This window comes from Pan paniscus, chromosome 20 (assembly GCF_029289425.2).
Source record: "Pan paniscus chromosome 20, NHGRI_mPanPan1-v2.0_pri, whole genome shotgun sequence".
Taxonomy (NCBI): domain Eukaryota; kingdom Metazoa; phylum Chordata; class Mammalia; order Primates; family Hominidae; genus Pan; species Pan paniscus.
In genome coordinates this window covers 21350144-21366423 of record NC_073269.2, presented here as the reverse complement: position 1 = coordinate 21366423, position 16280 = coordinate 21350144, and the positions used below count along the sequence as shown (strand labels likewise).

General features: G+C 47.2%; 1 protein-coding gene across 1 annotated transcript in view; it reads left to right on the top strand.

The window, feature by feature from the left end:
• The window catches only part of CALR3 (calreticulin 3), an 18841-nt gene extending 2561 nt beyond the window's left edge, over positions 1-16280 (top strand). The window contains exons 3-9 of the mRNA XM_034946642.3: positions 3118-3321; positions 8434-8528; positions 9585-9770; positions 10919-11026; positions 11123-11254; positions 12996-13088; positions 14426-16280. Coding sequence (XP_034802533.1) covers positions 3118-3321; positions 8434-8528; positions 9585-9770; positions 10919-11026; positions 11123-11254; positions 12996-13088; positions 14426-14569 — 962 coding nt within the window. The 3' untranslated portion in view covers positions 14570-16280. The remainder of the gene's footprint in view (positions 1-3117; positions 3322-8433; positions 8529-9584; positions 9771-10918; positions 11027-11122; positions 11255-12995; positions 13089-14425) is intronic.

Below are 16280 nucleotides of genomic sequence, written 5' to 3'. Positions count from 1 at the left end.
GCATAGGCCTGTAGTCCCAGCTACTTGAGAGATTGAGGCAGGAGAATCACATGAACCCGAGAGGCGGAGGTTGCAATGAGTCGAGATCGTGCCACTACACTCCAGCCTGGGCAACAGAGCAAGACTCTGTCTCAAAAAAAAAAAAAAAATTCTAGCTTCAAGAGAGCTAATTCAAGCTCAAAGTTTAAGGACAACTGTGTGGAAAACACAGATCCCAAAGAATAGAAGTCAGTGTTCTGAAGTGTAGAAGTTTGGGATCATTTGTATAGACAAAGTTTAGAGAAGCTTAACAGAATTTCAGCATCTTTCTAGTCAAGGCTTGATAGATAATGACCATGATCCCATTAGTCAAGGTGGTCTTTTTCTTTTGAGAAGGTATATTTAACATTTCACCCTGAAGATGTAACAGTCACGGCATCTTTTGTGCCATCTGGTCTGAGTTAGGTACAGGTCAGTCCTGGAGGCAGTTAATCTGTAACTGAGGTCAGTGGTCACAAATAGAGGAGGCCTGGTCTCTGGTTTGTCCTAGTCATTTGCCAAACAAGAACAATGAGGAAGAAGGTTTATCTATGATTTAAGAAGCAGAGGTTACACCTGCATGCTGCATGACTCAGATCACACAACTTGCTCAAGGTTTTTATTTATTTTATGTATTTATTTGAGAGAGAGTTTCACCCTTGTTACCCAGGCTGGAGTGCAATGGCGTGATCTCTGGTCACCACAACCTCCGCCTCCCAGGTTCAAATGATGCTCCTGCTTCCAGCCTCCCAAGTAGCTAGGATTACAGGCATGTGCCACCACACCTGGCTAATTTTTTTTTTTTTTTTTTGAGACGGAGTCTCGCTCTGTAGCCCAGGATGGAGTGCAGTGGCGCGATCTCGGCTCACTGCAAGCTCTGCCTCCTGGGTTCACGCCATTCTTCTGCCGAGTAGCCGGAACTACAGGCGCCTGCCACCACGCCCGGCTAATTTTTTGTATTTTTTTTTTTTAGTAGAGACAGGGTTTCACGTGTTAGCCAGGATGATCTCGATCTCCTGACCTCGTGATCCTCCCGCCTCGGCCTCCCAAAGTGCTGGGATTACAGGCGTGAGCCACCGCGCCCGGCCTAATTTTGTATTTTTAGTAGAGACAGGGTTTCTCCATGTTGGTCAGGCTGGTCTCCAACTCCCAACCTCAGGTGATCCGCCCGCCTCGGCCTCCCAAAGTGTTGGAATTACAGGCGTGAGCCACTGCGTCTGGCTTATTTATTTTTTTAAACGGAGTTTCGCCCTGCCACCCAGGCTGGGGTGCAATGGCTCCTCCATCTCCCAGGTTCAAACAGTTCAGCTGCCTGAGCTTCCCGAGTAGCTGGGACCACAGGCACGCGCCACTACGCTAGGCTAATTTTGTATTTTTAGTAGAAATGGAGTTTCCCCACGTTGGTCAGGCTGGTCTCGAACTTCTGACTTCAAGTGATCCACCCGGCTCAGCCTCCCAAAGTGTTGAGATTACAGATGTGAGCCACCATGCCTGGCCTCTCAAGGCTTTAAATTGTATTTGCTTTCACATATGTGAAAGTTTAGGCCAGGCACAGTGGTTCACACCTGTAATCTTAGCACTCTGGGAGGCCAAGGTGAGTGGATCACTTGAGGCCAGGAGTTCAAGACCAGCCTGGGCAACGTGGTGAAACCCCATCTCTACTAAAAATATGAAAATTAGCCAGGCATGATGTCGCACGCCTGTAGTCGCAGCTACTCAGGAGGCTGAGGCAGGAGAATCGCTTGAACCTGGGAGGCGGAGGTTGCAGTGAGCAGAGATTCAGTCTGGGCAATAGAGCGAGCCTCTGTCTCAAAAGAAAAAAGAAAAGAAAGAAAGAAAGTTTAGTGTCCATTAAGTTTCACTGGAACACAGCCACATCCATTCTTTTTTTTTTGGAGACGGAGTCTCACTCTGTCACCCAGGCTGGAGTGCGGTGGTGCAATCTCGGCTCACTGCAACCTCCGCCTCCTGGGTTTAAGCGATTCTTCTGCCTCACTCTCCTGAGTAGCTGGGACTACAGGCACATGCCACCACACCCCGCTAATTTTTGTATTTTTAGTAGAGATAGGGTTTCACCATATTGGCCAGGCTGGTCTCAAACTCCTGACCCCGTGATCCGCCTGCCTCAGCCTCCCAAAGTGCTGGGATTACAGGCGTGAGCCAGCATGCCTGGCAGTCCATTCATTTATATATTGTCTATGGCTGCCTTTTATGCTGAAAAGGCAGAGTAGAATGTTTAGGAAAGGGACCAGTCGGGCACGGTGGCTCACGCCTGTAATCCCAGCACTTTGGGAGGCCGAGGCAGGCGCATCATGAGGTCAGGGGATCGAGACCATCCTGGCTAACATGGTGAAACCCTGTCTCTACTAAAAATACAAAAAATTAGCTGGGTGTTGTGGCCAGCGCCTGTAATCCCAGCTACTCGGGAGGCTGAGGCAGGAGAATGGCGTGAACCCAGGAGGTGGAGCTTTCAGTGGGCCGAGATCGTGCCACTGCACTCCAGCCTGGGCGACAGAGCGAGACTCCATCTCAAAAAATAATTAATTAATTAATTAATAACAGTGGTATATTAACAAAAACTTCCAGGTGTGTGAAATAAAAGTTGTATGGGCCAGGCACGCTGGCTCACACCTGTAATTCCAGCACTTTGGGAGGCCGAGACGGGCAGTCACCTGAGTTCAGGAGTTCGAGACCAGCCTGACCAACATGGAGAAACCCTATCTCTACTAGAAATACAAAAATTAGCCTGGCGTGGTGGCTAATTGTAGTTGTAATCCCAACTACTCAGGAGGCTGAGGCAGGAGAATCACTTGAACCCGGGAGGTGGAGGTTGCAGTGAGCCGAGATCACGCCATTGCACTCCAGCCTGGGCGACAGAGTGAGACTCCATGTCAAAAAAAAAAAAATTATATAGAAGCAGAGTGCCTGCTAGTGGTCTACCCATTATGCATTATTGTATAATGCTCTGTTGGCACTGTAGATCACTGTAAATGGTTAGGACATTTATGTTTGGGAGTAAGGGAGGGACATCCATTTAACTTCCTGCGTTACTTAGCGCAGCGTCATTCCTGATCCTTCATGAGTATATTTTGTTCAAAGGTCTGCAAACCACTCAGAATGGCCGATTCTATGCCATCTCTGCACGCTTCAAACCGTTCAGCAATAAAGGGAAAACTCTGGTCATTCAGTACACAGTAAAACATGAGCAGAAGATGGACTGTGGAGGGGGCTACATTAAGGTCTTTCCTGCAGACATTGACCAGAAGAACCTGAATGGAAAATCGCAGTACTATATTATGTTTGGTGAGTTTACGTGGTGCAACACAACCACTTCTAGTGACTTTGAAAACCCTCCCACTTCACAGGATCTTTAGACTAAGACTTTGCTAATGTAGTGAAGGTAGTAGTATTGAGTATATCAGATCCAAGGTTTGTAGTAGTATTGAGTGTATCGGATCCAAGCACTATTAAGCCTAATTAATATAAAAAGGCAACTGTACCAGTCTGTTGTGTTCCTGAAGAAGTTATTTATTCACCATTAATGTTGCCCTCATGCAGGGTAAGGATACCTTATCTGAAATGTTTGGGACCAGAGTGTTTTGGATTTTGGAAATTTTTTTTGGATTTTGGATTATTTGCATTATCCTTACTGGTTGAGCAACGCTAATCTGAAAAATCTGAAATCCACAATGCTCTGATGAGCATTTCCTTTGAGCATCATGTTGATTCTAAAAGTTTTGGGTTTTGGAACACTTCAGATTTGCGATTTTTTGATTTGGGATGCTCAACCTGTGTAGTTTTTTTGTTTGTTTGTTTTTGTTTTTGTTTTTGTTTCGAGCCCGAGTTTTCACTCTTGTGGCCCAGGCTGGAGTGCAATGGCAATGGCTTGATCTCGCCTCACTGCAATCTCCGCCTCCTGGGTTCAAGTGATTCTCCTATCTCAGCCTCTTGAGTAGCTGGGATTACAGGCATGTGCCACCATACCTGGCTAATTTTTTTGTATTTTAGTAGAGATGGGTTTTTTTTTTTGAGACAGAGTTTCGCTCTTGTTGCCCAGGCTGGAGTGGAATGGCATGATCTTGGCTCACTGCAACCTCCTCCTCCCAGGTTCAAGGGATTCACCTGCTTCAGCCTCCCAAGTAGCTGGGATTACCAGCATGCACCACCATGCCCAGCTAATTTTTGTATTTTTAGTAGAGACGGGGTTTCTCCATGTTGGTCAGGCTGGTCTCGAACTCCCAATCTCAGGTGATCCGCCCACCTCAGCCTCCCAAAGTGCTGGGATTACAGGCGTGAGCCACTGCGCCCGGCCAAGATGGGGTTTCACCATGGTGGTCAGGCTGGTCTCGAACTCCTGGCAGGTATCGAACTCCTGACCTCAGGTGATCCACCCACCTTGGCCTTCCAAAGTGCTGGGATTACAGGCGTGAGCCACCACGCCTGGCCTCAACCTGTGTTTTGAATCCTTCAGTACTCAGTAAACCTTGGCTGTGGGCCAAATTGGCCCACCACCTGTGTTTATAGAACCCGTGAATTAAAAATGTTTTTTACGTTTTTAACTGGTTGGAAAAAATCAATACAAGATGATATTTTGTGATACATGAAAATTATATGAAATTTAGATTTCAGTGTGCATAAATGAAGTCTTACTGGAATGCAGCCTCACTCTGTTCATTTATATGTTGTCTGTGGCTGCTCGCCAGTACCAGTGGCAGAGTTAAGTTGTCATGACAGAGATCATTAGGCTTACAAAGCCAAAAATATTTTACCATCTGGCCTTTATAGAAAAAGCCTGCAAACCTCTAGAAAATATTTAATGTCTCCTGACAACAGGGGTACTTGATTAAAATTTGTGCTAGAACTGGGAAGGGACCACACTGGGCCACAGGAAATAGACCTAAGTATAGTGTAACTTAAAACTTTAATAATAAATGTACCTCAGGCCGGGTGTAGCGGCTCACACCTGTAATCTCAGCATTTTGGGAGGCCAAGGTGGGCAGATCACTGGAGTTCAGGAGTTCAAGACCAGCCTGGCTAACATGGTAAAACCCTATCTCTACTAAAAATACAAAAAAAATTAGCCGGGCATAGTGGCACATGCCTGTAGTCCCAGGTACTCAGGAGGCTGAGGCAGGAGAATTGCTTGAACCTGGGAGGTGGAGGTTGCAGTGAGCCGAGATCTCACCACTGCACTCCAGCCTGGGTAACAGAACGAGACTCTATCTCCAAAAAAAGAATGAATGTACTTCCAAAATATTCATCCTCAGCTGGGCACAGTGGCTTATGCCTGTAATCCCAGCACTTTTGGGAGGCCAGGCAGGAGGATTACTTGAGTCCAGGAGTTCGAGACCAGCTTGGCCAACATAGTGAGACCCTGTCACTACAAAAAATGAAAATTAGGGCTCTGTGCGGTGGCTCACGCCTGTTATCCCAGCACTCTGGGAGCCAGAGGCGGGCACATCACCTTAGGTCGGGAGTTCGAGACCAGCTTGACCAACATGGAGAAACCCCGTTTCTATTAAAAATACAAAATTAGAGCCGGGCGCAGTGGCTCACACCTGTAATCCCAGCACTTTGGGAGGCCGAGGTGGGCGGATCACGAGGTCAGGAGATTGAGACCATCTTGGCTAACACAGTGAAACCCCGTCTCTACTAAAAATACAAAAAATTAGCCAGGTGTGGTGGTGGGCACCTGTAGTCCCAGCTACTCGGGAGGCTGAGGCAGGAGAATGGCCTGAACCTGGGAGGTGGAGCTTGCAGTGAGCTGAGATCACACCACTGCACTCCAGCCTGGGCAACAGAGTGAGACTCCGTCTCAAAAAAAAAAAAAAAAATTGAAAATTAGCTGGGCGTGGTGGCGCATGCCTGTAATAATCCCAGCTACTCAGGAGGCTGAGGCAGGAGAATCACCTGAACCTGGGAGGCAGAGGTTATGGTTAGCCGAGATTGCACCATTGCACTCCAGCCTGGGCAATGAGAGCAAAACTCCGTCTCAAATAAATAAATAAATAAATGATACAAAATACAAAATAAAAATAAAAATAGAACTAAAAAACACCCAGATATCTGAAACATCAAGGGAGGATCACTTGAGCCCCAGAGTTTGAGACCAGCTTGGGCAATATAGCAAGACCCCAGCTCTACAAAATGTTTTTTTTGTGTGTGTGTGGAGACACAGCTTCGCTCGTCGCCCAGGCTGGAGTGCAATGGCACGATCCCGGCTCACTGCAACCTCTGCCTCCCAGGTTCAAGCGATTCTCCTACCTCAGCCTCCCAAGTAGCTGGGGTTACAGGTGTCCGCCACCACGCCCAGCTAATTTTTTTGTATTTTTGTAGAGACAGGGTTTCACCATGTTGGACAGGCTGGTCTCGACCTACTGACCTCAGGTGATCCACCCACTTTGGCCTCCCAAAGTGCTGGAATTACAGGCGTGAGCCACCACGCCTGGCCCCATCTCTACAACAATTTTAAAAATTAACCCAGTGAGGTGGCGCACCCCTGTGGTTCTAGCTACTCAGGAGGCTGAAGCAGGGGAATCCCCCGAGCCGAGGAGTTTGAGGATGCAGTAAGCTATAATCACACAACTGCACTCCAGCCTGGATGACAGAATAAGACCCTGTCCGAAATAAATAAATAAATAAATAAATAACCCTATATAGCATGTGTCTACTACATCTGAATTGCCAAGCAGCATAATTTGGGGTCAAAAAAAGATTAAAATAAATTTTTCTTAGTATTTCAGTTTTTAATTCAACAGTTCCATTTTACTCAAACCCACTCTGTTACTATTGGAACACTTTGTTGCAATGAGTCAGGGCCAGCCATTAGTGTGAGGGGAGCTTGCTGAGGGTGAGGGGTTAAGGAGGAGGACAAGGGAAGCACAGTTATTGTCAGTCTTGACATTTGCATGAATTCCTATGCATAAGTTATGCATAAAACCTCAGACAGGCAACACAGAGCCCATCTGTCTACATTTCCTCATGAACATCCATTACATGTGTAAATACCTTTTTTTTTTTTTTTTTGAGATAGAATCTTGCTCTGTCGCCCAGGCTGGAGTGCAATGGTGCAATCTCGGCTCATTGCAACCTCCGCCTCCCAGGTTCAAGCCATTCTCCTGCCTCAGCCTCCCCAATAGCTGGGATTACAGGTATGTGCCACCATGGCTGGCTAATTTTTGTATTTTTAGTAGAGATGGGGTTTCACCATGTTAGTCAGGCTGGTCTCGAACTCCTGACCTCGTGATTCACCCGCCTCAGCCTCCCAAAGTTCTGGGATTACAGCCGTGAGCCACCATGCCCAGCCCACACTTTTTTTTTTTTTTTAATTGAGACGGAGTCTCGCTTGGTCACCCAGGCTGCAGTACAGTGGCCCGATCTCAGCTCACTGCAACCTCCACTTCCTGGGTTCAAGTGATCCCCTCACCTCAGCCTCACAGGTCCCTGGGACTACAGGGACACGCCACCACTCCCAGCTAATTTTTGTATTTTTAGTACACACGGGGTTTTACCATGTTGGCCAGGCTGGTCTCAAACTGGCCTCAAGTCATCTCCCCACCTTGGCCTCCTAAAGTGCTGGGATTAGCAGGCCACATTGAATATTTAAATAAGCTTCAGAACACACTCAAAAGTGAGTGGAAAGCCAGGACATTGTCCTTTAACAGCAATAATAAGATATTCACACATGTGACCAGATGCAGTGGCTCACACCTATAATCTCAGCACTTTGGGAGGCCAAGGCAGGCAAATCACTTGAGGTCAGGAGTTTGAGACCAGCCTAGCCAACATGGCAAAACCCTATCTCTACTAAAAACACAAAAATTAGCTGGGCGTGGTGGTACATGCCTGTAATCACAGCTATTCTACTCGGGAGGTTGATGCAGGAGAATCACTTAAACCTGGGAGGCGGAGACTGCAGTGAGCCAAGATCCCACCACTGCACTCCAGCCTGGGCGACAGAGTGAGACTCTGTCTCAAATAAATAAATAAATATCTTAGTGTGAATATCTGATTATCAGATTATATCTGATTATATGTAAGAAGAATGGACTGCAAGTGGTGTTTCAAGCCTGTAATCCTAGCACTTTGGGAGGCCGAGGCAGGTGGATCACAAGGTCAGGAGTTTGAGACCAGCCTGGCCAGCATGGTGAAACCCCATCTCTACTAAAAATACAAAAATTAGCTGGGCATCGTGGCATGCGCCTGTAGTCCCAGCTACTCAGGAGGCTGAGGCAGGAGAATTGCTTGAACCCAAGAGGCAGAAGTTTCTGTGAGCCAAGATCACTGCACTCCATCCTGGGTGACAGCAAGACTCCGTCTCAAAAAAAAAAAAAAAAAAAAAGAATGGTTGTGGGTTGGTTATTCTACGGTGATGCATTATGGAAAGAAATTGAGAGCAGCTAATCTTTTTTGTAGGACCCGATATTTGTGGATTTGATATCAAGAAAGTTCATGTTATTTTACATTTCAAGAATAAGTATCACGAAAACAAGAAACTGATCAGGTGTAAGGTAACTGCTGTTGTATTCAAATAAATGAGTGTTAACTCCTGCCAGACTAAGTTTAGAAAAAATAGTTTTGATAATAAAATACTTCACTGAGCCAGGGATGGGTCTTTGTAGACATACCTCCTGTTTCCGGTTTCCAGTTTAGGGGGCCCATTGGAGATACTTCTCTCCTTTAACTGGTTTCCTGAAGTTTTTACCCCATCAGGAGGGCACTCTCATTTTTTACTGTGAGCTATGACGTGTCATCATTTGCCCTATGAGGGTTACAATAGTACAGTCACATTTCAGCCACATCCATCCTCATTAATGAATGAAATATTCAGGATGAAAAAAACATTCTGGAGAAATGTCTGGATGCAGTGGCTCACACCTGTAATCCCAGCAGTTTGGGAAGCTGAGGCAGGAGGACTGCTTGAGCCAAGGAGTTCAAGACCAGCCTGGGCAACATGGCGAAATCTTGTCATGACAAAAAATACAAAAATTAGCCAGGTGTAGTGCCAGGAACCTGTGGTCCCAGCTACTGGGGAGGCTGAGGTGGGAGGGTCACTTGAGGCTGGGAGGTCAAGGTTGTAGTGAGCTCTGATTGTACCACTGCACTCCAGCCTGGGTGACAGAGCAAGACCCTGTCTCAAAAAAAAAAAATAAATAAAAATAAACTGCATATTTAGACTTGCATTAAAACATCGAGAGTTGGCCGGGCGTGGTGGCTCATGCCTGTAATCCCAGCACTTTGGGAGGCTGAGGCAGGTGGATCACCTGAGGTCAGGAGTTCGAGACCAGCCTGGTCAACATGGTGAAACTCTGTCTCTACTAGACACAAAAAATTACCCAGGCATGGCGGCAGGTGCCTGTAATCCCAGCTTCTCAGGAGGCTGAGGCAGTAGAATCGCTTGAACTCAGGAGGTGGAGGTTGTAGTGAGCCGAGATTGTGCCACAGCGCTCCAACCTGGGTGACAGAGTGAGACTCCATCTCAAAAAAAAAAAAAAAAAAGAAAAGAAAAGAAAAAAAAAAAGAAATCAAGGATTTAATTGTTACGCTTTTCCCCCTAAAATATGCAGGTTGATGGCTTCACACACCTCTACACTCTAATTTTAAGACCAGATCTTTCTTATGATGTGAAAATTGATGGTCAGTCAATTGAATCCGGCAGCATAGAGTACGACTGGAACTTAACATCACTCAAGAAGGAAACGTCCCCGGCAGAATCAAAGGATTGGGAACAGACTAAAGACAACAAAGCCCAGGTGTGAATTTTTCCTGGGCAACTCTAAAAAGTGCACAAATGTAGTTTGTAAGTACCCAGTTACTGGACAATTGTTGCATGGCTGGTAGCCACGATGGCAATATTATAGAACCAAATGCCCTCCCCAGAGCACACACTGCAGACCAGCCACATCTCTACACATCTGAAGGTATCGTAAAACATTTATTTATTTACTTATTTATTTATTTATTTTTTGAGACAGAGTTTCGTTCTTGTTGCCCAGGCTGGAGTGCAGTGGCGTGATCTCAGCTCACGGCAACCTCCGCCTCCCAGGTTCAAGTGATTCTCCTGCCTCAGCCTCCCGAATAGCTGGGATTACAGGCACCCACCACCATCCCTGGCTAATTTTTGTATTTTTAGTAGAGATGGGGTTTCACCATGTTGGCCAGGCTAGTCTCGAACTCCCGACCTCAAGTGATCTGCCTGCCTTGGCCTCCCAAAGTGCTGGGATTACAGGCGTGAGCCACCACATCTGGCCATCACCATCACTTTTTGCACCATCATTTTTCACTCTAGCCACTACTTGAGGTTTCCACACCGCTGCTCCTCTCCATAGCATGGAGGAAAGGGCTAAAGTCATATGGCAGGTTAGGGAGAAAAATCTAGGCAGTGTGGTGTTGCCCTGAAGTCCTCAGTGGGATTGGAAGCACCAAGCACTTGGCCTCCTGACCACCAAACTGAAGAAGGGAGAGGGACACTGGGACAGGGGTCACCAGCCTGTGCCTGCCACTTGGCATCTAAGAATTTCCTTTCTCAAATCTGAGCATCTGGCTGGGTGTGGTGGCTAATGCCTGTAATACCAGCACTTCCAGAGGTCAAGGCAGGAGGATCGCTTGAACCCAGGAGTTCAAGACCAGCCTGGGCAACAGAGGGAGACCCTGACTGTACAAAACATAAAAATAGTAGCCAGGTATGATGGCGGGCGCCTGTAGTCCGAGCTACTTGGGAGGCTGAGGCAGGAGGATCACTGGAGCCCAAGAGGTTGAGGCTGCAGTGAGCCATGATTGCACAACCGCACTCCAGCCTGGGTGAGAGCAAAACCTAGTCTCAAGAAACAAAAACAGAAGCAACAACAACAAATATATGAGCATCTGACTGATTTTACTTTTTCCTTACATGTCTTTGAAGGACTGGGAGAAGCATTTTCTGGACGCCAGCACCAGCAAGCAGAGCGACTGGAACGGTGAGCTGGATGGGGACTGGCCAGCGCCGATGCTCCAGAAGCCCCCGTACCAGGTGTGTGGCCTCTTTGTATGATGCCAGGGATGCCCCAGGGCTGCCCCTCCGCTGCCCATGTCATTGAGACCACCCCATATGGTTTTTTTGATACAGGATGGCCTGAAACCCGAAGGTATTCATAAAGACGTCTGGCTCCACCGTAAGATGAAGAATACTGACTATTTGACGCAGTATGACCTCTCAGAATTTGAGAACATTGGTGCCATTGGCCTGGAGCTTTGGCAGGTCATTTGGTTTTAACTTTACTTTAGATTTTTTGCGTGTGTGTGTTTTGTTTTGTTTTGTTTTGTTGAGACAGGGTCTCATTCTGTCACCTAGGCTGGAGTGCAGTGGCACCATCCTAGCTCACTGTAGCCTCAAACTAGGCCCAAGCGATCCTCCCACCTCAGCCTCCCAAGTAGCTAGGACTACAGGCACAAGCCACCACATCCAGATTTTTTTTTTTTAAGAAATGGGAGTCTAGGCTGGGCGCGGTGGCTCACTCCTGTAATCCCAGCACTTTGGGAGGCTGAGGCGGGTGGATCACAAGGTCAGGAGATCGAGACCATCCTGGCTAACATGGTGAAAACCCGTCTCTACTAAAAATACAAAAAAAATTAGCCGGGCGTGGTGGCGGGCGCCTGTAGTCCCAGCTACTCGGGAGGCTGAGGCAGGAGAATGGCGTGAACCCGGGAGGCAGAGCTTGCAGTGAGCTGAGATCGGGCCACTGCACTCCAGTCTGGGTGACAGAGCAAGACTCCGTCTCAAAAAAAAAAAAAAAAAAAAAAGAGATGGGAGTCTCAGAACTTCTAGGCTCAAGCAGTCCTTCCACCTCAGCCTTCCAAAGTGCTGAGAGTTTTGTTTGTTTTTTTGTTTTAATGCTTTGGTGATCCCAGCTGGGCTCAGTGGCTCATGCCTGTAATCCCAGCACTTTGGGAGGCTGAGGGGGGCAGATTGCCTGAGCTCAGGCATTTGAGAGCAGCCTGGGCAACATAGTGAAACTTCGTCTCTACTAAAAATACAAAAATTAGCTGGGTGTGGTGGCGCGTGCTTGTAGTCCCAGCTACTCAGGAGGGTGAGGCATGAGAATAACTTAATCCTGGGAGGAATCACTTGAACCCAGGAAGTGGAGGTTGCAGTGAGCCAAGATCGCGCCACGGCACTCCAGCCTCCGCGACAGAGTGAGACTTCACTTCATCTCAAAAAAAAAACAAAACAAAACAGAGTGAGACTAAGTCTCAAAAAAAAAAAAAAGTTTTGGTGATCCCGATGTGCAGCCACGTTTAAGGAACCAGTGCCTTAGAGGGAAAGGATATTCTAGAAATGGGTTTAAGCACCACCTACTATTCTAATTGCTGTTATAGTATACACTACTGAGCAAAATACAACTGTTTCTTTTTGAAAAGTTGTTACATATGTCACATCAATAATGAAGGCCTAGTAGCCAGGGACAGTATGGCTCACGCCTGTAATAGTCCCAGCTACTGGGGAGGCTGAAGTGGGACCATCACATGAGCCCAGTTCTTTTTTTTTTTTCTTTGAGACTGAGTCTCACTCTGTCACCCAGGCGGGAGTGCAGTGGCATGATCTCAACTCACTGCAGCCTCTGCTTCCCAGGTTCAAGCGATCCTCCCACCTCAGCCTCCCAAGTAGCTGGGACTACAGGCATGCACGACCACACCTGGTAATTTTTGTATTTTTAATAGAGATGGGGTTCACCGTGTTGGCCAGGCTAGTCTTGAACTCCTGACCTCAAGTGATTCACCTGCCCCAGCCTCCCAAAGTGCTGGGATTATAGGTGTGAGCCACCACGCCTGGCCAAGCCCAGAAGTTCAAATCCAGCCTAGGCAACATAGCAAGACCCCATCTCTAAAATATAAAAAATGTCACCTGAGCTTCATATATTTCCAAAGGAAAAAAGAAATGAAAAATAAACAAATAATAAAGAATAAAAGCATAATAATGAAGGCCTTATTTTCATCTGCAGGTGAGATCTGGAACCATTTTTGATAACTTTCTGATCACAGATGATGAAGAGTATGCAGATAATTTTGGCAAGGCCACCTGGGGTGAAACCAAGGTATGAAGCACGTGATTAACTCTTCCTACATCACTAATTCATTTGTGTAATTTTTTTTTTTTTAGATGGAGTCTAGCTCTGTCACCCAGGCTGTAATGTAGTGGCATAGTCTCGGCTCACTGCAACCTCCACCTCCCGGGTTCAAGCGATTCTCCTGCCTCAGACTCCCAAGTAGCTGGGACTACAGGCGCATGCCACCACGTCCGGCTAATTTGTGTATTTTTAGTAGAGAGGGGGTTTCACCATATTGCTCAGGCTGGTCTCGAAGTCCTGACCTCAGGTGATCCACCTGCCTTGGCCTCCCAAAGTGCTGGGATTACAGGAGTGAGCCACTGTGCCTGGCCCCATGTAAGGTTAATATTGGCAGGTTCCAGGGATTAGGACATGAATTTTTTTTTTTTTTTTGAGACGGAGTCTCGCTCTGTCGCCAGGCTGAAGTACAGTGGCGTGATCTTGGCTCACTGCAACCTCCACCTCCCGGTTCAAGCGATTCTCCTGCCTCAGCCTCCTGAGTAGCTGGGACTACAGGCACCTGCCACCACACCCAACTAATTTTTGTATTTTTAGTAGAGACGGGGTTTCACCATATTGGCCAGGATGGTCTCGCTCTCTTGACCTCATGATCTGCCTGCCTCGGCCTCCCAAAGTGCTGGGATTACAGGTGTGAGCCACCGTGCCCAGCCAGGACATGAAATCTTTACAGGTTCTTCTTATTCAGCCTATCCTAGGTGGTGAGGAAGCTTCTAGAAGGCAGGGTCTGCCTGAGTACTGACATGCATTTGGCCACATGGAAGCATAACCCCTGGCCTCTGGGGCTTTTTTTGTTTTGTTTTGTTTTGTTTTGTTTTGAGACGGGGTTTTGCTCTGTCACCCAGGCTGGAGTGCAGTGGTGCCATCTCGACTCACTGCAACCTCCGCCTCCTGGGTTCAAATGATCCTCTCACCTCAGCCTCCCGAGCAGCTGGGACTACAGCCACACACCACCACGCCCAGCTAATTTTTGCTTTTTTTTTTTTTTTTGAGACAGAGTCTTGCTCTGTCGCCCAGGATGGAGTGCAGTAGAGTGATCTCAGCTCACTGCAAGCTCTGCCTCCCAGGTTTAGGCCATTCTCCTGCCTCAGCCTCCCGAGTAGCTGGGACTACAGGCGCCCACCACCACGCCTGGCTTTTTTTTTTTTTTTTGTATTTTTGGTAGAGACTGTGTTTCACCGTGTTAGCCAGGATGGTCTCGATCTCCTGACTTCGTGATCCATCTGCCTCGGCCTCCAAAAGTGCTGGGATTACAGGCACAAGCCATCGCACCCGGTGGGGCTTATGTTTTTTCTTTCTTTCTCCAGGGTCCAGAAAGGGAGATGGATGCCATACAGGCCAAGGAGGAAATGAAGAAGGCCCGCGAGGAAGAGGAGGAAGAGCTGCTGTCGGGAAAAATTAACAGGCACAAACATTACTTCAATCAATTTCACAGAAGGAATGAACTTTAGTGATCCCCATTGGATATAAGGATGACTGGTAAAATCTCATTGCTACTTTAATCTATGTTTCAAACTCAAATGTCTACATGGCACTTTGTCCAATTTTCTTTGAAAAGTGTTTCATGCTTCTGGGTGGTGTAGGTTGTATCTCCCCTGGTGACCCCCTTGCACTGAGAAGTTCCCTCTTGACAATTTTACACGCTGGAAGCCAGAGGCCAGCAAGGGTCTGGCCAAAACCATGATCCCCTTTTCTTAACTCCCAAAAGTCTTTTTATAAAATTAAAGTTGACCAGGCAGTGTGCCTCATGCCTATAATCCCATCACTTTGGGAGGCTGAGGTGGGCGGATCACTTGAGCCCAGAGTTCAAGACCAGCCTGGCCAACACAGTGAAAATCCGTCTCTACTAAAAATACAAAAAGTAGCTGGATGTGGTGGTGCGCACCTGTAGTCCCAGGTACTTCAGGCTGAGGCTGGAGGCAGCCTCAACCTCCTGAGTAGCTGGGACTACAGGCGCCCGCCACCACACCCGGTTAACTTTTTGTATTTTAAGTAGAGATGGGGTTTCACTGTGTTAGCCAGGATGGTCTTGATCTCTTGACCTCGTGATCCGCCTGCCTTGGTCTCCCAAAGTGCTGGGATTATAGGCATGAACCACTGCAGCCAGCCATATTTTTTGTTTTTTAATTTAATTTTTATAGGGATGGGAGTCTCACATGTTGCCCAGGCTGGTCCTGAACTCCTGGACTCAAGCCATCCTCCCACCTTGGCCTCTCAAAGCTCTGGGCTTACAGGTGTGAGCCACTGCTCCTGGCCCAGTCTTCTTCTGGAAGAGGCCCATAATCATACTGAAACTCATGATGAAAATAATCAAATTTGTGACACCAGAAATTTGGAATCTAGTGATGTTATGAATAAGCCAAATAAATTGGAATTTATATACAGAATATTGAGAGTTGACCAGTGTGGACCGGGTGCAGTAGCTCACACCTGTAATCCCAGCACTTTGGGAGACTGAGGTGTGTAAATTGCTTGAGTCCAGGAGTTCAAGACCAGCCTGGGCAATGTGGCGAAACTCTGCCTCTACAAAAAATACTAAAAATTAGCTGGGTTTGGCGGTGCACACCCGTGGTCCCAGCTATTCGGGAGGCTGAGATGGGAGGATCACCTGAGCTTGGGAGGTGGAGATTGCAGTGAGCTGAGATTGTGCCACTGCACTCCAGCCTGTGTGACAGAATGAGACCCTACCTCAGAATAAAAAAAAAAAAAAAGAGAAAGAAAGAAAGAAAAGAAAAAAAAGAAAGTTGATCAGTTTCAAAAGCCTGGCTGGGAAGTGAAGTTCTGCAGAATTTTGCTCTCACTCTGGTCAATGTTGGCAGACCTTTGCACCTGGATTTTTTCTGATGATGGCTACATCAACCTTCACCAATTATTAGGGATTGATTATTACTCTGAGAAACTAAAGACTCCCTTCCTCCTAATGCAAGGGTGGCAAACATTGCCTACCTCTTTCACCTCTGAACAGGGTGAGTAGTGTGAAAAGAATCAGAGGCAGACCTGGAGAGAAGGTGCTGGCACCAATTAGTGTACAAAGGTGAGTCAGGCCAGGTGTAGTGGCTTGTGCCTGTAATCCCAGCTATTTGGGGGGTCAAGGAGGGAGGGTCACTTAACACCAGGAGTTTGAGACCAGCCTGGGCAACATAGAGACCTTGTCTCTAAAAA